The sequence below is a fragment of the Coloeus monedula genome (genome assembly GCF_965178545.1).
Source record: "Coloeus monedula genome assembly, chromosome: 8".
Lineage (NCBI taxonomy): Eukaryota > Metazoa > Chordata > Aves > Passeriformes > Corvidae > Coloeus > Coloeus monedula.
The window spans coordinates 17,550,229-17,573,778 of record NC_138788.1 but is presented as its reverse complement, the minus strand read 5'-3'; the positions used below and the strand labels follow the sequence as shown (position 1 = coordinate 17,573,778).

The 23,550-nt window shown below is 39.5% G+C and overlaps 1 protein-coding gene across 2 annotated transcripts in view; it reads left to right on the top strand.

Moving 5' to 3' along the window:
• ADK (adenosine kinase) overlaps positions 1-23,550 on the top strand; it is a 272,472-nt gene that overhangs the window by 8,102 nt on the left and 240,820 nt on the right. The window contains exons 1-2 of one of the 2 annotated variants that reach the window (XM_082286037.1): positions 488-602; positions 7,073-7,147. In XM_082286037.1, the coding sequence (XP_082142163.1) occupies positions 589-602; positions 7,073-7,147 (89 nt within the window). In that variant the 5' untranslated portion in view covers positions 488-588. Of the gene's footprint in view, positions 1-487; positions 603-7,072; positions 7,148-23,550 lie in introns of those variants that run through there. The other variant, XM_082286036.1, reaches the window with a different exon arrangement.

The following is a 23,550-nucleotide window of genomic DNA, read 5'->3' as shown; positions in this document are numbered from 1 at the left end:
AGGCGTCAGCCCGCGGCCCGGACAGAGCCGGGGCGGGGGGGTCCCCTCGGTTCCCACGGCCTCGTGACACCCGAGGGGCAGCGCTGCCAGGGGCTCCGCTGGCCATCTTTACTGTGGGCTGTGCGGCTCGAGCCCCGCACCCCTGCGCTACCGCCACTAAACTTTTTTTTTTTTTTTGGTCAATTGTCACTGTCTCCCACACTCGCCGCCGGGGCTGGCAGAGGGGACAGCAGCAGGAGCTGTGTGGGAGGCGCGCTCTCCGCCCGTACCAAAGATGGCGGCCAAGGAGCCCGGGGGTGCCGGGCGGGCGGCGCCGCTCGGTACCGGGCGCTGCCGAACCGGGGCGCGGGGCCCGTCGCCAGCGCCCCGCGGCTCCTCGCGCCGCGCGGCCGCCGCTCAGGGCCCGGGCCCGCCCCCGCCGGCCGCCCGGCCAATGGTGGGACGCGGGAGCGGGCGGGGCGGGGCGCGCGGTGGGCCGGCCGAGCGCTGCCCGGCGTTCAGTCGCGGCTGAGGCGCGGGCGCCGGGCGGAGAGGCGACGGTGCTGGTGCCGCTGCCAGTGGGGCTCCGCCGCTGGCGGTCGGGGAGCCATGGCCACCCTCAGGTAACGCCAAGCCCCCGCGCAGCGCCCGCAGCACAGCCCTGCGTCCCGGGGGAAGGGGCGGCGGGAAGCGCTCCCGCTGGCGGGGCGGGGGCGTCCGGCGCGATGCTCCGCCGCAGCCGGACTCTCGTCCCCGCTGTGTGATCAGGGTGTGGGGCAGCGCGGCTTCGTCCCGTCCTTCTCCCTCTGCCGCGAGTTGGATTGGCGGCTGCACGCCCGCTCCCCTGGCGCTATGAAGAAGGGAGAGCCGTGCCGGTGCCCTGCCGGCCCCTCAGCCCGGTGGGGACAGCGCTCCCGGGGCGCCGCGTTGGCTTCTGGCGGGCAGGTGGGTGCGCCCGGCCGGGACTCCCGGCGGCGCCGGGCGAGGCCGGTGCCCAGCGGCATCGGGAGCGAGAGCCCCGAGCAGCGCTGAGCCGGGCCGGGCCCGCAGGTGATCCGCGGGGCGGTGGCCGGGGGCTGCGTGCGGCGTCGCTCGGCGGCGGTGCCGCTGTCACAGGTTGCGCTTGGGCGTGGGCGGCCGCCGCCTGCCGCGGGGTCCCGCCCGTGGGCGTGGGAGGATGCGTGTCGTGGGGCTCCGGCAGTCGCGTTGGAACCTTAAACCCTCGCTGTAGCTTGCCGTGACTGGAACCTAATTTTAAAAGAATCCCCGATAACGAGAAGCAGGGTCTTAATAGCAGGCTAGGCTCTTGGCACGCTCTTGGAACTGTGGTGGTGTCAGCCTGTCAGCGATAGCTGGAGAATGACAAACCCTTAACATGCAGTGAAAGGAGTTAACTCTGAACAGTTTTTCCCCCAAAAGCTTCATCCTCAGATGGGGTTGTATTGTGAGGTAAATCGCTAACCTTTGATCAGGCCTTCAGCTGCTAAAGAAATGCCTAAAATTACAGACTCCGAGTTCAATTTGATCATTCAAGGCAATTCTCTCATCTCTTCTCTCCACCCTCCAAACTCTGTGTATCAGGTTTCATTCACACTGTTTCTGACCGAGACGGTAACTTTGAAATTGCAGTAGTATTTCGCTGTTGGAGCTTGTGGAGTTAGCGCAGCTGTGTAAGGAGCTGGGTAGTGGTGGAACACTTTTTTCTGCGGCAGCTTTGCTTACATAAGGCCAAAGCTTTTAGGCTTGTTTTCAAAGTTGGAACCTGTGAGTGCGTCACTTTAGAAGACTAGAAAAATTTCATAATAAATGAAATCTTCACTGAAGATGTTGTTCCTCTAAGTCAGTATGTAAATGTGTAACTGCTTAGCCAAATGTTGTCTTTGCTTAAGACCTATGTCAGGAAAGCATGTGAGCAGTCCTGCAGGCCACCTTGTGTGTTTAAGGTCTATATGCTAAAGTGATTTGCTGACCAGTGATGCAAGAAAATTGCCTGAACTCTGGAATAATAGTTCTAAGGTACTTTTGTGTTAGGTGAGTTATGGTTAACAGTAAGTATCATCCTATTTCTAATGATGTTACATGGGTAAGTGGGATGAGAGAAGGATGCTCTTAACTGAGAGCTTATAGCTAGTCAAGTGCTATGAATCTGGTACTATTGGTGTTTTGCTTTAAGTACACATTTAAATAATTTTTGGTGAGTTCAAATTTTGTGTTATATGGGGTTTAACTCTGTTCCTTTGTGACTGAAAGGGATATGCTGAGAACAGGCTTAAAACATGCCTTGTTTTGCCTTACTTTGAAGGGCATAGTGAAACCCTTTAGAAATACTAACATGTTAGATCTTACAAGACCATATCTTAAATTTGTAAGAGGAAGACTAGGCATATAGCATGTTGCCATGCAATTGCACACCCAAATGTGTCAGTTATCTTTTAAGGCTTTCTGACTTGCCAGTATCCAAAGGCCCAAAATATTCCTCTGTCTCTGTGCCAGTAACTAATAATAAGCTTTCACTGATATTTTGATGTTGCTCTTCCACGGAAGTGCGCAGCAGCATGGGATGATAACAATATTGTGTGATAGTTGGATATAGTACTGCTGATGTTCAGCAGCCAACTTGAATCAGGACCATATTTTTAAAAATGCCTGCAGCAGCAGAGCATGATACTGGACACAGCTTTCCAGATCATTCAGTTGCAGTTAATTTTGTTGACTTCTTAAAAAAGCTTGAAGGGTAGTTCAGTATTGATGTTGTGGGTTCTGTTTTGTTTATTTGTTTAGGTTTGTTGTTTTGTTTTTACATGGTTTGGCTTAGTTTTATTACTTCTGCCACTTGTGATAAAAGTAAGGTGTGAAACACTGGCCATTTGTGTAAAATCAGTCATATTGGTAATGTCTGAGCAAAAGCCTAATTAACAGGTGAAGATTTATTTATACTTAATGAGTTACATTACTTGAACTTGTAATTGCAACTCACACTCCATCTAGTCCAAAGTTAAAAGCCAAACTCATAAAATATATTGCTGTTTTTCAAGTGTTTAGAATGTAAATGTGATGTACATCAAAGCTTTCTGTAGTTACTGTTCTGTAGACAGCATATTTTTGTGTCCAAACAACATTTAGATTTGTATGAACATCTTATTTGTAGTTTAGAATTTAAAAAGTATATATCTTGTTCAAAAATATGTACTCTCTGTGTTTGTATGCATATACACACATACATGCTGACCGCATAGTCGATTATATATGCCCTTAATTTGTGCAGGCGAAGGAGTTGTCACCTGCTTCTTGAAGAGCTGATCCAGATATTCTTTTGCAATAAGTTAGTTGGGTTAAACAAGAACATCCTTTTTGAATGATACCTGTACTCCAATGAAAGAGAAGGGACTGGGGAGAGTCAAGGAGGCTGGGGACTACAGGTGTGTGTTCTGTGTCTGTGGCAGAGATGTGTTGCCAAATAACCTGTGTATTGTGAAATCTCAAATTTCAGGAAATTATTACTGCTTCCTCACTATGTTTTATTCCTAGCTGGTTGGAAATAATCACTGAAATTTTAATCACTGCATATGTCCAGTGTGACTGAACAGCAAACATAAGGCCTGTAAGGTTCAAAGTCTTCAGCTTGGTGAGAATGTGACAGTTTAATACCTCAGTTTTTTGCTCTGGGTACTTGTAAATTTAGCATTCTCCAGAATCATAAATATTTGTTTTATTTTATGCTTTTACAGAGGCTTATGTGGCTTTACAGAGTATATGAGATTTAAAAATATATATATTTTGAAATTTTTACTGAGGACCAAACTGAAGCCAAGTAGCTTCATATTGTGCCACAGAAAGTGCAACAGTGCAGAAACTTTGCAGCTCCTCAAGAGGGGAAGGGGGATTTGCATTGCACTAAATGCAGTGTTGGGTTAGTCAGGTTGAAAATGCTAATGATTTACACAGTTGAGTCTTCCTCTTTAACAGTAGGACTTTCTGGATTGTTGTATTAGAGAATGCTGATCAGTTAGATTGGGAAAGACCTCTGAGATCAAGTCCAACCTCTTAAATATTTGCTTGTTGACTTTTAAAAATTTGTGACTTAGAAATTGTTTAGACTTTTCCCGTTTTGCCCATAAAGGTATTTTTGTCAAATGCAGTGACAGTTAAGGAAGGACACAACTCCAGTCCCCAGAATAAATGAAGCGTATGGATTTTTCTTCTTTCTTATTTTTTACCAATGGAATGTTAATTTATATTTTTAAGCATGGAAATTCTAGTATCTTGGGACTTAGGTAATTCTAACATGTAGGTGAAGAACCAAAAATGTAGAAACGTTTTAATTAAAGACACAGGGCTAGAGATTAGTATATGTTAGCTTGTGTGTTTAGATTATTTGCAAAAATAGGTAAACAGCTTATAACACTTAACTTGATTTCTTCATAGAAATCGTAGTTAATCTACTCTAAGTTTTATGTGTTTAAAAAGCTGTCAAGTTCTGCTGTCCTACATTTAGTTGTGAGAAACAACTATACTGAATTTGGGGAGAGTTTGCCCAGTGGAATGTTTCTGAACATAGACTTACCAGTCTCTACTGACAGCTACTAGTCTCTACTTAGCTTTTAAAACTTGATTCCAAATGGCACCTTACATACAGGCTCTGGAATACTTGAATGGAGATGATTATAAAATACTGTGGGAGAAGGAAGGCTTGGGAATGAGCAAGACTTATGTGCGATGGACAGAGCAGCCTGGATTAAATGGCACCGAATGTGCTAGTGCCTGCCACTGCTGACATGTGAGGAGTTTGTACCCATGTTATTGGCTTCACAGAGCTTCTGCACAAAGTTGCTCTTGTGCTGCTTCAAACATATTGACCTGCATGTTCTGCAGCCCACAGAACTTGTTGCTTCTATTTTGCTTTTCCACTGAATACTGTAACTTCTTCATAGGTGGTGACCTCAGCATGGCAGCTGTATTTCAGATTTTTTTTTGAGTACAGCTGCTGTTTTCTGGCATACTGACCACTTAAGTGCTGGCTCTTGTCTTATGCAGAAGTTATCCATGATGAGTGTTTTTTTGTCAAGTGTAGTTATAAATCTGTTGGTGTGTAGAATTTCACAGCATGTGAGAATCAGGTAAACATTATGTACAGGAACACAGAGCTTTGGACAAATCTGCATTCAACACTTGGATAGTTCTGACTTCATTCATTGTCCTACAGTACTACTTATGCAATACTTAGGTTTTACAATGGAGAGAATGTTCTGTCTTGTGACTTCAACTGCAATCCCCTTTATCCTTATGTCTTCTGAACTGTCATCTGTCTCTCGCTCTTGTCTTGTAGCCAGGTGTAACTTATGGTTATGCTATTTAGAACACTGTGTTGTTTGTCACACTGACGAAAGTATTTAGTCAGTCTTACAGGTTTTTACCAAGCAGATGTTAACTATCCCTGTTAGGAGTGAGCTGGATCTCTGGCTCCATCTTCACGAAGAAGCTCCTTCCACATTTTATTTACAGTGAAATGGGCTCTAAAGGCCTGCCTTTAAAGCTACAACAAAAACTAGGATACTTAAAGTGTGGTTAGCTGTGTCTCAGTATCAAGATTATTAATCATGTTTTCCTCTGCAACACCTCTGCCACTCTTCGACTGAGTGCAGTCCTTCAAGGACAGGCTGCTCCAGCATGAGTCCTCTATAGGGTCACAGGTCCTACCAGGAAACCTGCTTCAGCATTGGCTCCTCTCTCCATGGGCCTGCAGGTCCCTGTCAGGAGCCTCCTCCAGCATGGGCCTCCTATGGGGTCCCTGCCTCCTCTCAGGCACCCGCCTTTTCCAGCGTGGGTCTCTTCCGCAGGCTTCAGAGGGATCTCTGCATCTCCGTGGACTTTTGAGGGCTGCAGGAGGACATCCTGCTTCACCATGATACTCACCATGGGCTGCAGGGAAACCTCAGCTTGGGTGCCTGGAGCATCTCCTGCCCCTCCTTCTCCACTGACCTGGTGTCTGCAGAGCTGTTCCTCTCACATGTTCTCACCCCACTCTTCTCTGGCCGCATTACATCTGCACAATAACTTTTTTTTCCTTTCTTTTTAAACATGTTATCACCAAGGTGTTACTGTCATTTCTAATTAGTCCAGCCTTGGCCAGTGGCATGTCCAACTTGGAGCTACCAGGGATTGGCTCTGCCAGACATGGTGGAAGCTTCTGGAAGTTTCTCACAGAAGCCACCCCTGTCGTCCCCTGGCTACCAGAACCTGGCCACATAAACCCTGTGTAGGTGGTGCTACTGAAGCTACCTTTGGTGACTGGAGCAAGGGTGTGCCTTGCTGACTGGAGACATTAGGTGTCAGTTTGGCAAGGAATGTGATGGGTTTGGATGTAATTTTAGCCTTAGGGAACTGCTGCATTCACTCCTACTTGACACTAGGCCACATATCTAATCCTTTGGTATTACTGCATTATCACCCATGTACATGCTATTCAGGAAAATGTAATACATGGTTTCTGAATTAATCTGAAAAGAAAGTTAAAGGTATCCTTCTCAAAAATACTGTCTCCAGTATTTTGATGTCTTTTTTCTGTGTGACAGAAGTTAGTGAATTTCAAATCACTTAAAAGGTTCATACATCCTACCAGTAGCCAGCTGCACTGTTTAAAATGGCTGACAATGCAGAATCCATAGTCTCTTTGTTTTATTTTATTAGAACAGACTTAAATTGTTAATTATTTGTTGGTACCCAACAACTGAGTGGGTTCAGTGAAATTCTTATACCCTGGTGTGATGCTCCTCCTGTCTAAAAGTTGGTATTACAAGTTGAATGATGTCCTTTATAACTACATGGTATGGCATGCAGCTCTAGTTCTTTATCTGAGTAAATGGCAGTTTAACAGAATACATATATGTTTATTATTGCAGTCTGTGTGATCAAAGATCACTGTAGGATGGTACTTCACTCAAATTTGACTGTGTGTATGCTAGGTCTCCATGTGTACTGTGCTGGGCAAGATGTGTATCTTTTTGTTTTTCTCTCTAATAAAAAAATGTCTTTATGTGTACTAGGAACAATAAACCAATGCAAAGCTAACTTGAAATAATTGATTCTCTTACAGTGAAAATGTCCTGTTTGGAATGGGAAATCCTCTGCTTGATATCTGTGCAGTTGTGGACAAGGACTTCCTTGACAAGTAAGTCTTGATATCTTTTTTTTCAAATGCCAGCTTTGTTTCCAGAATGGTGCCCATAAATAAATGGAGGGCTACCTGCCTGTGTAATGCTATGTTGGTGCTGATCTCTGGGATTCTGGCCTTACGCTGGAAGTAGCCAGCATGGTATCTGTCGTTTGATTGTTCTTGCTCTACGAAACTGTGGTGGTGATATCTATGAAAACCTTCAGTGTTTTCATGTGGTTTTTAAATCAATTTATTCTAGTCTCCTCATGCTGTCTTTGCTAGCCTTTAACTGGAAGGAGTCATCAATTTCAGTAAGATTTAGATAGCTCTTGTATGAATCTTTGTATGCTAGTTTTGATTTACTATTACTGTACTCTCTTCAGTGATGACTATGGAGTAAATATGCCATTTCTGTAAAACACCGAGAAAAATTGTGCGCATGCACCTTTTTAAAAAAATACTCCAATTTATCAGTCAGGAACAGGACTGCTTCTTATCAGGTTGTCTGTTATTTGCTTAAGCCTCCTTGTTACGCTACCATCCATATAACCATATTGCTGGATTGCTTAACTGGCATTAAGCTTACTTGTTCTTGAGTCATCTTAGAGATCTGTCTTTTCCAGAGGTGTAAAATACAGGTGTGCTTTTAAATCCTTCTGTATGAGCTCCATTTTTGTTGTTGCCGCTTTTTCTCTGGTTCGTAAGTTGATTTGATCTTTCAGAGTGCTTGCAATTCTTTCTTTAATTTTTAAAGTGTTAATTTTTTTTCTCTAATTGTTCTTTATTTTGTTAATGGGAATACTGCATCAAAACTAAATTTCACATCACCAAATAAAGAACGGGTGCAGAGTTTGTATTTTTGAATGTGTATTGTCAGCCACAAATCTTTTGTTCTGCAGCTTTTAATAGCAATAATTTGTTTTGTCATCGATATTTAATCACTCAAATTTTATCTAAAGGTGTGTTTAAGTGAAAGCTTCTATACTGTAGGCTGGAGACAAAACACAATGTAATGGAGTGTGTCAAATTCAAACATCTGGAACTTTAGAAATCAGGTCTGTGTCTTCAATATTCAAAACACTAAATTAATCTGGTGTAATTCTCTGCCTCATGTTTCCACTGAAATAAGTTGAAAGCCTGTAAAAATAAGTAATGCCCTTCTCCCAACGCAACAATACTCCCCAACTAATCCTTATAAATTGCTGACATAAAAGAAATGATAGGATCTCTACTGCAGCACTGAAATCCTTCAGGAGTGCATTGTGCTTTTCACTGGATGTGATGTGCTGTGCAGAATTTAATTTAATTTAAAAATTAGAAGTCTTACGTACTCAAATTTGAGTCCTGTCAGACAAATTAAATTATCTCCTGGAGCAGCATATGCTCTCTGAGCATTTCTTTACTGCCAAAATGCGTTTGTGGGGTACTGCATTATTTAAAGCTCAGCAGTTTCACAGGGAGCCTGCTGATAGTGTGATAGCTCTGGTAATAACCTCAAAACTGAGGAGCTTGTTCACCTTCTCACGCACCTGATTTGATATCCCTCTCCCTGTTTGTGAGCATGTGTAGAGAAGTCCATTTAACAAACTGACAAGAGTGTTTCTGCTCCACGTCCAGCTACCTTTTGCAGCACTTCCTGAAATGGGAATCAGATCCCACGTTTCCTCAACTTGTGAAGGGAGATAAAATAGAAAGTGTAGCCGTAGAATGACTGCTAGAATAAAGTTATCTATTCAAATGCTGCAGGGAGATGCAAGAACGCAGACATTTCAGGACTGTGAAGCATTTGAAGGAGAAATTGTTGATCATTGCAGTCCCTTTTCTTGTCAAGCGAGACATGCATCCGTCTCTAGCCATGTAGTGTCAGATTTTGGTATCTTGGCAACCTGGAGTCTGTTTCTCGCCTCTTCTACTGGATGGGAATGTTTAATGGGGTCATCAGGCCAGCAGGGCTCTGACTTGAGAAGGTAGCTTAGGAAAATAGGAAAAGAGTTGAGGTAAACATCCATAAGAATTTTATACATTTAACTTTTACAGTGTTTCTGTTAGTTTATCCACCTCTCTTGTACAGTCAGTTTTAAGAGCAAATACCTTTGTTCAGAATAAAGGACTTGATGTTGCAAGTTTAATCATTGTGTATTGTCAATGAAATGAGACTATTAAAATGAGTCCTGTAATCAGCTTATTTTTGTAACTTCCATTAAGAAAGTGCAAATTGAAGCAGCATAAGGAAGTGTAGGAAGTGGTCATTTTAACAATATTCAATTGGCTGACAATCCATCGTATAAATAAACCTGAAAATAAATATATAATGCAGTCCTACCCCTGGCAGATTCTAAACAGCCTGCTGCCATGTAATACTGGTTTGAGGAAATGAGCAGTGTTGGAGGGTTGGGTGGGTATTTTCGGCTTGGGTTGTAGGCACAACCCTGTCACTTTGTTTTCAAAGTGGCTTTTGGTTTAATCTGACCTCCAAAGTCTTTTGCTCTCTTGACAAGTCTTGGAGGGCTTTAAGCCTTTCCTAGACTATCTGTAGGAGAAGCAGTTTTAATTTATATCACAACAGAACTTCACCATGCCCATCTGAGCTTTTCAGACCATACCAGCAGTCTGGCATTACCTGAGCTGGAGAAGCTTTAGCCTCTGTTAGGTTTTGATTTCTGGGTCCCATTTCTTGCATCTCTTCAGGGAGACAATCTGGAAAAGTGTTAGCAATGTTGATGGCAGTGTTGAAAACTGGTGATATCACAAACCACTTCAGTTTCTGTTTGCAGAGCTGGAAAGAAGTCCTGAAATAAATATAGTCTATCATATGTCCTTGTGTTTTTTTAGTATCTGCATGAAAGAAATATCAGAAATGTGGTTTTGTTTTGGTTTTTTGGTCTCCTTTTAGTTTGCTTCGACTCCATTATCCGAGAGTATTTTTGTTTAATTTATCAAGATATGGATAGTTGCTCAAAGAGCAGCTTCTTAGGGGTGAGAGGGGAAAGAATTGAAGAAGAATTAATGTTGTGTGGGTGAATTGCTAACTATAGCTATGCTAATCTGTGGAAATTACTTTGCTAACAGGTATTCATTAAAGCTTTTTGTGTATTCGCTTCTACCCATGGCATTTAACAGGAATGATTCTTTTAACTTCTGACTGTAACAGGCATTTAAGAATAACTTAATCTACACTACATATACTAAACTCTGCTAAAATTGGCAAAGGAATTCTGATTAACATGCCAATGAGATTTTAAGACACTAAACAGTACTGCTAACTCCTGTAAATACTCCAGTGTCCTACTGTTAAAATTTGGGAGATAGCACGTGTTCCACTGCTCTCCCTAGAGCACTCTGTTTTGCAAATACTGTTTTTGACACTGAATTCAGCTTACCTAATTGTAGTTAATTGTTAGGCTGTAGAGATCTGGTCATTACTTGTCATCTCAAGTGCAATTGCAGTGGTTGAGAAGTGTGTGTTCATGGTATGGATAAATCTTCACTTGCTGGGTCTATGACTGCATGAGCTGAGGAGGAGAAGACAATCAAAGGTGACAAATTGATGTTGACAGAACTATTGTGCCAGTCCTGAAACTTCTAAATATGTGAAACCTTGTATCTTCCTTAACTGATCAGTGGGACGGCAAGGAAAATATTTGTAATTGCCAGCACCTTTATAAGTATGTAAATATCTTTCAGCCCATGCTCTTAGAAAGGAGTGGAGATATAGGGGAAAATTTTGATATACGTTCTATTTATCACATCAAGTTCAAAGAATTATATTGCTTTATTTCACTCTAATTTATGGGCTCTTGACCAGAGAGCCATGATCTCGTAAGTTGAGGTATGTTTACTAGTTGGGCTGCCAAATTCCATTATAGTTATAATCTGCAGACTGACTATTTTATCACCATCATGGTCCAGGATTACAAGTTTCTGTGTGATTATTTGTTGGTTGTCCAAGCAGACAAGTATTTTTCTCCTTAGGTCTTTTTCTTCCCCCCCCTTAAAATTACGGTCTGTGGCGATCTTTGCACAAGTTCATTGAGGATGCTCAGCAAAGATCTGTAGTTTTTAATAGCTTTCATGCCCTCTACCATCTGCTCTTTAGTTCTCTTCCCTGTCTTCTCTGTTACACTGGTGTAAATACAAACTATCTTTAAATCAAGAAATGGGTTTATATTCTTTTTACTCTTCACTGGGAAAAACAGGTTTGAAAAAACAGGAAAGGCAGAATGAATGGGATCTTTGGAGTGGTGGTAATGTTTGCTGTATGAAAAGAGAATATCTCAGTGAAGGAAGAGGGGCTGTCATAGTAATCCATAATTTCACAAGTATGGATATGGATTTCTGCAGTGTGCTACCAACCTGACTGTAGCACTGAAAGTGATTGGGTCATTCCTGAAGATCCCAAGATGCATGGGCATGCTTTACCTTTCCTCACTGCAAAGTACTGTCAGAGAGTGATGGATTAGTTTAGCACAAACTTTAGTAATAGAACAGTGTTGATATCTGGTACATTAAATGTTCTTGTGTGAGGCTATTCAAGTGTTTGCCATGATGAAAGTGAAGAAGATATACGTATTTGATCTTTTTCCTACTCTTGTGGGAATTTGGAATGTGAATTAGGAAAATATTTGCGAAGCAACTTCAGTTGACAGTGACAAAAAATTTCTGCTTACTTTTGTTAAATTTAGGTTGGTCTGTATAAACTGTGGCTTGTGTTATTCTCAGTATTTTCAGTTTGTTACCTTTGCTCCTGTCTAACAGAAGCCTTTGTAACTTCCCGTAGCAAAAAAAATCAAAAGACTGTTCATGCAGCTATCTTTGCTAATGGTCTAAATAGCTTTTAGACAACCAGAGGTGATTCTTTGTTCACCAAACTCAGCTTCAATGCAAAACAACCCCTTCCCCAAAAATGCATGCTGGAGTGAGCTTGAAAAATGAGAAGGACAAACGGGTGATTCTATACTAGGAGGTGCATATCAAAGAATGCACAGGCTGCAAACATGGGCTTTGCTGCCAGATTTAAGTGGGGACCCTCCACCCCCTTCAGACTTGCAGCTTTTCCAGTTTCATTAATGTGTTAACTTAGATTCTGTGCTTCATCAGCTCTGGGGGAGAGGTTAATGGAGTTTTCTATTGCTTTGAGCTGGGAATTGTGTTACCTGTTGTCCTGGTTTTGGCTGAGACAGGGTTAATTCTCTTTCTAGTAGTTGTCACAGAGCTGTGTGTTTTGGATTTAGTATGTACTGTCCATACAGTGATAAAGGCATGGAAAGTACATAGTAAAAACTTTAAAACCTGTCCCTGAAAATTTGCCCCTGTATTTTTCCTCCCCCTGCAGAAGGTAATTTGGTGTATGATGTTCTATTGTTTGAGTAATTCTTGTGAAAGATTGCTTGTGAAAGTATCTGTTGCATTGGGTCATTTGGCAGAGAAGCTGAATGTTATATTATTACCTTGTTTTTTAGTTGTATCTGTAGAAGTCAATTTAATTAATCTCAAGGTCTGAACATAGAACATTGTTGAAACAGTTGAGCCCAATTGCATCATCTGACTGCTGGTAAATTATAAAAACTCCAGTGTTTGCTTGCAAAAGCTTAGGGTAATGATAGCTGTCTTAAGAAGGTCTTCTTGCTACTAATATGCCTATAAATTCGGTAGTATTCCTGACAACATAATTAAAGCTTTCTACAACCCTAATGCTTTCTCCTAGTGCATTTAGTTAAATGTGTAGCTTAAATGAGTGAAAGATTTTAGTTAAGCTCCATTTAGAAAAGGCTGTTTGAAAAATCTACTTATGGAGTGACAGTATTGCATGGAGAGCTGTGATGTTTTCAGGGTATATAGGGCTTGAGCAACGTTTATAGAGGAGCTTGTAACTACTTATTTACCTGTAAAATAGAATGTAAGATGTTCATGAATAGCAAATATTCCACTCTTCTCTTTATTGTGTGTTTTCACCTTCTTAAATACTTGTTTAGTAATATACTGTAAATCATGAATTATTCTTTTAATTCTCCCATTCGTCAGAAGACTTGCAGATTTAATGCATGTCAGTAGAACATGTCTAGTTAATGGACTAATTGTATTCTTTAGAATAACCTTAAGCACATGACAGACACACACAAACAGCTTATCTATATTTTCCCTTTGCTTGCAAGTGAAAATTTGTTTAACAAAACTTTGGCACTGCATTACAAGGCAAATGATGAAATAATGGGTTCCGTTTGCCTCTTCAATGCAAACAAAGATCTTTAAGTGAAGGAGGTCTATGAATTAAGTAAATGTCTCTGGTTTTAATTAGGAAATAATATTAAATGAAAAGACCCTTGCTAAAGATGTCTGTGATGCAAAAAGCTGGGTCTTGTCAGCAGACAACTGGAATCCATCCAAAACTTAATGGTGAAACTTTCTCTTGGAAAGTGGTACTTCCTGTTTGTACTGAGAAGCTTTGCATATTAAGAGTTTCCAGATTACACGATTACAAGATTGGTTTTTATTTAGGATACAGTAAACAAAAATTGTGATTCATGTTCTGGATATGGTTTCAGGCATTTTTTTTAGTTACAAAGTACTAAGATGTGATTTTATTATTGTTTTCCATTCCCATCCCACTTGTCCAACCCAAAATGTCCAGTAGCATAGTACAGATTAGAGGGGTTTTCCTACTGTAGTAATAAAGTGAAATTGGTTGTTCACTTGTGACTTGAAGAACAGAAAAGCCCAGTCAAATATTAGCGATTATTTGACACAATCTCAGGTTTTTTACTCTACATGAAATTGATCTGTCATCTCTTAGAAAATACGGCTTTTCAGTGATAGCATTTTTGAGGTGGTTGGAATACCTTCATCTTTCTGAAAACTTCAGTTTCTAAAAGATTAGATATTTAAGTAAATTATAATGCTCATTACTGCTTGATTAGTTTTGCTTCATTCAGGTCAGGCAATATGCAATCTCAGTACTTTTCTTCCTGAGGTAAATTAATCAAGAAGAGAGAGATTCTGTCCTTCCTTTTGAAATTAAATACTAATTGTTAACATTTCTTTTTAGTAACTTGCTATTAGACCAGGCTGTTCCTGAACAAAGTGCAGATATCACATCAGTGTTATGAGTACCTGTAACCTAAGGTATGAGGTGCTTATGCTGCTGCTGATCCCTGATCCTGTGCTTCTGTTTTTCGGCACAGAACCATGCCCGGGCCTGTTCTGTGCTTTGCTGTTTCTTGTCCTGTTCCTTTTTGGAGTGCTGGCCTTGTGGTCTCTGCTGTAGCCACAGGGAAAGGGCGGAGGCAGCCTGTCTTCCTCTTAATTACTGGTGTTCTTGTTTTCCCTTAGCCAAGAGCAGGGGTAGGTTAAACTAGCTGTTTTGAGTGTTGTTTTATGTTATTTTTGTCAGGGCAGAATCATCAGTATTCCAAGTTACTGGAGACCTGGTTGTGTTGTAGACTTCAAGATGTTATGAAGCCTGCAGTTCCCTTATAAATTCAGACTAAATGCAGAGCTGGGGACAGATTTTTTTTCATTTTACAAACCCTTGACTCCTCTCTTCAATGTGTTAGCATACAAATTATTTCTGTTTTTTAGTTCTACTTTAAACTTGTGGGTTTATGGCGCATGAATACTAGGGAGCAATGGCTAAACAGTTTTTGGTGATTATTTTACCAGATTGTTGAGTAATTTTTTTGTCCTTGTATTTTTTTCCTTGTTTTGTGACAGCAAAAGTAATTAAGTTTCAGTGCAGGAATCTGAGGTGCATGGGACAAAATGTAAAGGGGAGCATATGACTGTCTGACATGACAAGCTGTAAAAAATGAACAGTAGTATGAAGTTGCAGAAATACAAACATTACCATGAACATTTTTTCAGTTCTTGTATTATTGAAGCTATTTATTTCTCCAGTGTTGAGGCTGGGTTTCATTCTTTTTAAATAATGGAAACTTCCCACTGGTAAGAAGGTAGGCAATAAAGATTACTGTAACATTAGGCTATCACTGTAGTCTGGATGTGTACAATCAACTTCCTCCATTAGAAATGGAACTGTACCCAAATTCACTTCCAGACCACTCCCAAGTAAAGGCTGGATGCAGTCTCAACTGTGAATATTAAGTTAAGCCCAGTGTCCTACATGGCTTCAGGCTAGCATGCCTTATCTGTTCTGAGACAAGAACTGCAATTACAAATGTAACTCTTCTAATTTCTGCTATTAATATTTCCCTGGTTTCCCAGCAAAAGTGACAAAGTGTTCCAGAATCTCACGTGTCTCCTGAACGTTTGTTTTGTATAGTTACTGTGCAGAAAAGAGATCGAAGACCTTTGGGATTCTGATTGCAATAACTCCCACTTTTCCCAGAGTATCTTCCAGTGTATTTCATTGAAGCTGTTTTGAAATGTGCTTGTGATGTTATATGCAGTAGTGTTAAAATGTCGAGTGGGTTGCTCTTCTGGGCCAAAAATGACAGGAACTGTCCAAATACCTCAGTCAGTCTCTTTTTTCCTCTGCCAGACCCTTGGATGTCTGGACTTGACGTTGCAGGTAGCACTGTGGGCGAAGAATTAATACATTAAACAGTGGCGATGTCTTGGGGCAAAAGGGAGGAACAGTTCTTCACAGAGGCAGTAATTGCAGTTTTCAGTATGTTTGGTCTCCCAGTGGCAGCAGAGCAAGGACTTAATCTCTCAAGAACACTTCCCTAAATCTCCATCTTGGTATACCTCATTTGTTTTTCAGGATAGAATTTAAATTTTCAGTGCAGTAAAAAAGCCTTCTCTGCCATTTTCTATATGCTACTTTTTCTATTAAAGCTGATGACTTTAATGGCTTGGATATGTTCTTTCAGCATGGCTGAAATTTCACAGTTGCTGTAACGTTTGTCTGTAGCTTTCTGTTTGCTCTAATGAGTGTTCAAAATATTTTGTAGAGAAGGCAAATTAAGGTACATGAATTCCCTGGTAATTAGTCTATATAAGTTTCTATAAGCTGGACTGTCCTGTAACAAGCCCTTGGGTACAGACACAGGTGATGGGGATGATGTAGCTTTTAGACAGCACTGAGACTCATTTTGGTTGCAGTAATAATATGAAATTAGTACTTCAGCCTAGCAAACAGAAACACATTGATAAAACTGTCTAATAAGAAAATGGAATACATTTTAAACTATATTTTTAAAAGAAATAAGAGAGGTTTTAACTGATATGTAAGACTTGCTGTTAGTTTTCTTATCATTTCTAAATGGAACAATGTGGCTTTTATTAAATATGACACACCTGTCTTTTTCTGTGTCTCCCTGTGAATGATAACAAGGTCAATTCTTAGCATTTTGAAGACAGTTAGATGTTTAATATCAATCAAGATTTAATACAACCTTAGAACTTTCAGTTCCTTCCTTTTGGAGGATTTTGTTGCTTCTGGTCTGACTTGGTGATTTGTGAGGTCTTCACTGGTGAGCAGGTGTCTTTTGCTCTGTCTTAATTAATTTTTATTAGTGTGGCATTTATTTTTTTGTACTAGAGCTGCTAAAATAATTGTATTTTAGAGATTCTGTTTTCATTTGTTCTTTTAGAGATAGAACAGATCTAGTATGGGGACAGAGTTGTAATTCAGCTATGAAATGTACTTCATGGTAATGGAACTCAACATGGTCTTATGTTTGCAGCAGTGTGATGTTACTGCCTTTGTTAGTGTCCAAAGTATTAACCTGTATTTTATTGTTGATGTAGAGCCTATTGAAGTTCATCCTGATAGCATTGTAAGTCTGCCTTCTCCTGAGAAGGCGATGAAGGGTTTGTTTTCAAGCAAAAATTGAGTAGCTGGCAGTGCTATTCATATATGGCAAACAGGGAGACTTTATTTAGGTGAAATCAGTAAAATAATATATAAATCTGAGGGTCACATGCAGAACCACACTACTGTGCCTTCTCTGAATTATATATATGCACATATATATATAAATAAACACAAAATTCTCAAAGCAGAGCTCCTTATAGGGCAGGGGAAGTGTTTGGGGATTTTCCATACTTAGTGGTGACAGGATCTGTTGTAGAACTGGTACGAGTTGGTCTGAACAATAAATTTTAACGTGATAATAGCAAGTAATTGTGGGTGACTAGGAAAAGAACAGGAACCCTTCAGTCTGGATTATGTACGTGGTACTTCAGTTGGTGTTTTTCTGTAAGTTTTATGCAAATAAAACTTTAATGCATGATTGTGGAAACTGCTTTGTGTTTATAATCAAAATGAATTAAGCTGCAAATGAATGTTTATTTCTGGTTGAAGAAAATATGTGTGTAAATATTAGATGATCATTTCAGAACAGAATGCAAAAAGACTGGTAAAACTAAAGAAATGGTTAAATATTCAAAGCTCAAAGGGATAATATTAATGGAGTATGTTAGAGTTCAGTCTATGAGGAGAATACCTATAATTCTGCACAAATCGAATTGATGTTTTATCCCCTGATAAAGTTACTAGAGATCAGCAAAGTGTATTTCTACTGGTACAATGGGTCTAGAATTCAGAGTACCAATTAAAAAAAAAAATGCAGAGTGTGTACAGCTTTTAAAAATATGCTTATATTCAGATATTTTAAAAATGATGACCGAAAAACATTTTTCTTTATCTATATACAGCAAGTGTTTAGCTGTCTTAAATTTTTAGCTCCCTAGTTTGTAGTTAAGGAAACTGTTTTGACAAGGCCACTTCTCTATGCTTAAGTCCAGAGTGATAGGGCTGACCCTATTAAATGATCATAGTTTTTTGCAGTCTGGTGATTAACAGGCTTTGAACTTTCCTGGCTTTCTTAATCCCTTTTAATCATTTAAACCTATTATTGTTTTGACTTCAATTTCAAAAGCCCTTTAAATCTGTCTTACAATATTAATAGCTGATTAAAGTCCTGATTTCCAACCATGTTATCAGTGGGGCGTCTTACCTTATTACACGGAATAATTTGGAAACAACTAGGAAAATATTGATCAAGGATGAAAGAAAAAAAAATCAGTAAAAACTGTACTTTTAGTACAGTAATTTTAATATTTAAATTAGCGATCATATCCATGCAATAAATGGGGGAAACAAAGTGCTTTAATTTATGCCATGAGAAACTGTATTTCTTTTTTCTTTTAGGTTTCAGTAGTGTAATTTTAAGTTAATTCTGTGTTGATATTTAAATCCATCTTTCATAATAAGTAATGTGGTAAAAATTTTTTTTCTGCTAATATTTTTGTGATCCCTTTCACTCAGAAATTCAAATTTTTTTTCTGAAAAAGAGAGATTTGTATAGGAAGTGAGGCAGCCAAATAAGACTCCAGTCATAATAGTAGACAGGAACTGAGTAAAAAGGAAAACACTAGAAATTTGCATCATGGCTTCTCCAAGATGGTTCTTCATTCTCTCAGCCCTGACATATCTAGTCCCATAGCAAGGTTTAAACTCTGGAATTTTTTTTTTTTTTTTAAATGAAATGCCCAGTATCTGTGATTTGAGTTGCAGTTATTTTTTTCCCTAAGCAGATGCTTTAGTTTAGTTCAGCAGTGTAATTCTCTGCCAGTCAATGTACGTGCTCTTTCCCAAACCAAATTTGATTATTTGCCATTGATAACTATGAAGTAATTTATTTCTTTTAACTATGAAGTAATTTACTTTCTATGAAGTAATTTATTTTCTACATTTTATGGAAGGTTAAGATAGAAGTATCTTAACCTTCTGTTGCTGTTTTCTCAAGTCTTCTTCCCACTAGCACTAGTGTGTGCTTTACTCCTACCTACGTTTCTTCTTCGGAAACTGAACACTTTGGCTACAAATTTTTCTGTTTGAAAATTGAATAAAATGAAATAATTAGTGAGGCTGAAAGCTCACTCTGGGGTCTTTTTGCTAATTTTTGTTCTGTTTGTTTGCTCGTTCCTATTTCTGTATTGTAGTATCACATTGCTGTCTGAAATGCTTGATGGGAGTTGGAAGCTCAGGTTGAGTTAGTTGCAGTTCATAAGACCTTATTTCTCCTCTCTCCAAGTTACTACTCTGTGGGATGCCTTTACCCCTGCCCATGTTTTTATGCTTTTGATTTACCTATTTAGCTTTGCATGTATTTGTATTTTGAAGTCTTACTGTCTGCTAGTGTGTTCTGTTGTCATGACATACCCTTGCCAGTCTGCTGTCATCTGTGGATTTCATCAGTTGATGGAGTTTCCATTTCATAGCTTCTGTGCTTAACGCCAGATCACTCATGGATGTGTGGCATAGTGTTGGGTCTTGCACTGATCCATGTCATGGAAGTCAATCTGATTTATTCATTCTCTCACAGTTTAATATTTTCCTAAAGGAATATCTAAAAGGTGTTTTAGGCAATTTCTTCTTCTGTTGGTATAAGTGGGCCATTGCAAAACTTAGGATTTTGTTCTGGAAGCAGGCTTTCTTTGGGGTTGTATTGCTATCGTACAGTCTACCTTTAATATTTCAGTTTTTCAGGGATGACAATCTGGACTTTTATATTTGTCAGCAAAGTAGAATCTATTCAGTAAGGAATTTTTCTAAAATGGTCTAACCTGTTACAAGATCATCCTTAAGTAACAGTGAATAATGATGAGCTGTCACTAAACCCAGAAATTAGTGTAGAAAAGGTCTCTGTTCTGCTGTCAAGTTGAGGCCAAGAAGGAATGTGAACGGATAGGGAGGACCAGCTGCCCTGTTATGGAATAGGAGGGAGGTTAAAGAGGGGGAGAAATTTTGAGGGAACCAACAGTGTGGTGCATTTCAGATGGTGAAACTGGGAAACCAGGCAACAATGGAATTTACAGGAAAAAAATTAAAAAGTAAACATATTAAACTGGTGGAGTAAAAATAGTGCAAGTCAGGCAAGGCACCAAGACTTTCAGAGTATGAATCAAAGGCCTTTACTGTTTGGGTTTGGTTTTGGTTTGCTTGGTTTTTTTGGTTTTTGTTTTGTTTTGTTTGGTTGGTTTGTTTTTTAATGGAGGGAAGGAAAAAACATGTCTTAAATATTTGGACTAAGGTCCTTGTATCTGCCAGTTACAGAAAACTTTAATTTGGTTTAGCTGGTGTCATCTCGTCTATGATGAATTGGGCTGCTAAATTTACATACCAGGTGTGGTCTGGGTTGTGGATTTTTTTTGGTCTGGATTTAGAAAATTCACAGCCCGAGAATCTGGCTTAGCTCAAAGTAATGATCCAAACACATACAAGTTGTGTCCCTCACACTGTATTTGTGTGCATGGGAAAGATTATTGCGCTAATGGGAAGAGTAAGGCTACGTTAGACCTAACTGAAATTTCTAAGCAGCTGTAGCCTTGTCAAAAATGTAGAAATACTTCAAGTGCTATTTTACTACTGTAGGAAAAACAGTTTCCTTACTGGTTTTTGATCTCTGTATAGATCAAGTCAGAAGAAATGGAGTTAGCACTTATGGCAGCATTACTTATTAGGTCTGATCAATTGCAGATGGAACTTGAGTAACAGACTGATCTTCTGTACCCAGCCCCCGTAAATCTGATGCGTTGGAAATATTTTGTGAGCTGGGCTTACTGTACGCATTGGCCTGTAAATGCTCACGAGGATGCACTGTTGTAGCAGGCTCACACATGGCTGTGTTTCTGACCTGAAAGATCTCGCGGTGTGTGAGAACTGCATAGAAATCAGTCAATATACTCTGAAAGAGGACACATGAACACAATGTCCCAAAGATGCCTTGTTCTAGTTGTGACAAGATTAATCATTAAGAAAAAGTAAAAGAAAAAGGACTGTTACCTTTTTTTTTCAGACTAGTGAAGGTATCCTTAACATCACTTGAAAGTTGAAGCAGCACGATTGCTGAATCATTCTTATGCAACCTTCTTTAGATTAATCTAAGATACAATAAGACTACAGGGAAATCCTTAAAGTTCCTTAATGACATTTTTGAAAATCTATGAAGAAATGCTTCAGCAGAGCTTTGTCTTAAAAAGTTTCTTCTTTTATTGATGAAGCATAGCCTAGTATAAATAAAATCTACTTGTCTTGTCCAGTTAAATGCAACCAATGCACTTTAGGTGTCTGATGGAGAAATCACACTCTGTTCCTCTTTTTTGATGACTTTTCTGCAAAGTTCAAAGAACAGGTTGGAGATCTGCCCTTTCATGTATTGAATTTTTAATCAATCTGGGGAATACTTAAAGCAGTAAGTGCAGTCAAATGCAATAAGCTTATGGAATGCCAAAGCCCAAATGCATTTAAAGGTGAGTAAGGTTAGTCAGAGCCATGTACTGAGGCAAGAAGTTTGTATTTATTTGTACATCAAGCAAAGCAGAGGAATGTCTGTGCAGATAAATATTTAGGGCTTCTGGGAATGCTTTACTGCCCCAGCTTTGTATTACGGAAATAGTTTTACTATAGTTTTTTTTTGCTGACTGCTCACATTGATGGTTAATCCCAAAAAATACTTTAATATCTAGTGTCTTGTTCATCACAAGTATTCTTGAAAATAGTGATCAAAATACTGCTCTCATACTTCTGCTGTTTTTTTGTACATCCTTGTGGGTAGTCTGCATTTCATCTTGGCTCTTCTGGCTCAAGCAGCATGTATATGTGTGTGCTGATTTTCATTTTGATATCTATGCAATTATTACTTATTTTTTCTATAGAAGGTTTTGCTTAGATTGATGGATTCAAGTCAGAAATTTTGAAAGGTGACTTAATCTTCAAGCTATGAAGATCTATTGCTGTTTTTGAAACCTGTTTGCTCATCACCAGTTTTAATTTGGACTTTAGAACAGGTGAATTTTACCATCTTTTCAGTAAATTTTTGATAGAGCAGATCTGAACTTGATGTATGTTTGGAGTTTATTAGCAGTGCATATTTAATGCAGGCTGTGTTTTCTTTTTAATTTGGTTAAGGCTTTGTGAAATTGGATGCTGCCTGAAGGGAACTGTGCCTTATGGCTGTTTGTTACATTAAAAACATTATTGTAAAAATGCTGACTACTGTCCAAGTACATTAATTTTCATTCTCTCTTATATTAGGAGCTGGGAAATAAAAAATCCTGAAGTTGTAGGAGTATTATTTCAAAAGGATTTTTAAAATGTGTTGCACAAGTTGAACTTGGAAGTTCTGGTATGCTTAAAAAATGAAAAGCAGGCATTTAATCAAAATTATACGTTTCTGCAAAAATTGAAATTGAGATGATAAACTTGCAGGTGAATGCTAACCGTGTCATGTACATGAAGAAGCAAAGAATATACCACCTTTTTTTAGCACTGTAACCAAATAGAATGTATTGGTCAGCGTCGTACCTCTAGCTGTTGGAATAAATCTCTTCCAAGTGGCCTTGGCATTTTTTTTCATAGAGTATATTTAGCAAATACTTAGAGCAAATTTCCTTGATGCCATCTGACTCCCCAATACCATGTCTGCAGAATGCCCGCAATAATGTTTTAGTCTGGGTCTGTTACTTTATTTCCAGGCTTGTGGAAAGGAAAAATATTTAAGATCTATATAGTTGTGAATTTATAATTAGTTGGGCCTTTGTTTCTTGGTGAAATATAGGGGCATGAGATTGCTCATTTGTCCTGGTAAGTTAAATGTATAAACATGTCTTTTTGTAAGGTCAGAAAGAATACTGTGTAAAAAAATTACGTTGAAACTGAAAATAGTGATGTATAGCATTATGAAACTTTTAATTTAAACTTCATTAGAGATGGATGATAGAATTATGATTTCTGTTAGCACCTATTTGCAGCTAGGACACCTAATCTTTGATTAAATAGGGTATGTTGGAGTGACCATGGTACAATGACATCTAGAGGTTAAACCAAGCTGCTGTGGCTTAAGAAACTTCATAAGCAACTGAGTTTGGGGAAGAAACTGCTCTGAGAACTGGAAGTTTTGCCCAAGGTGCAGTGACTGTGGGGCTGTCAGAAGCCATCAGCTGTGATGCTCAGAGGCCGGGTGTGCATACGTATCGGCACCGGCAGCTGCGCAGCTCCGTGCACAGGGGCAGCTGTGCACTGTGATAATTCCTGGAGGCCTGACCCTTTGCTGCCCAGCTTCATGGACAACTGCTGTTCTGAAGGGGCTGTCTGGAACATTGGCTACTCTTCCAGTAGATTAAATGTTTGTGAAGGACAAATCAAAGGGCTTAAATATATCATTCTTGAAAGGTACTGTGGTGTGTTTTGACACTTACCTACAGTTGGGCTATAGACCCTTTTGCATGTTTTTACTCTTAAGCCCCCTTTTATTAAATGGGAGTTCAAGCAGTGCTGAAGAGACTAGTAAAATTTTGAAGCTATCACAGTTTGCTACTGGATAGTTGAAAAGAATAATAATTATTTAATGCTCTAAGATGTGTTGAACTTAGAATTTCAGAGTGGAAAAAAGTGAAGTTGTGATCACTCCTTTGCTCACTTCCATAGCATATATGCTTCTCTTCTACTCACT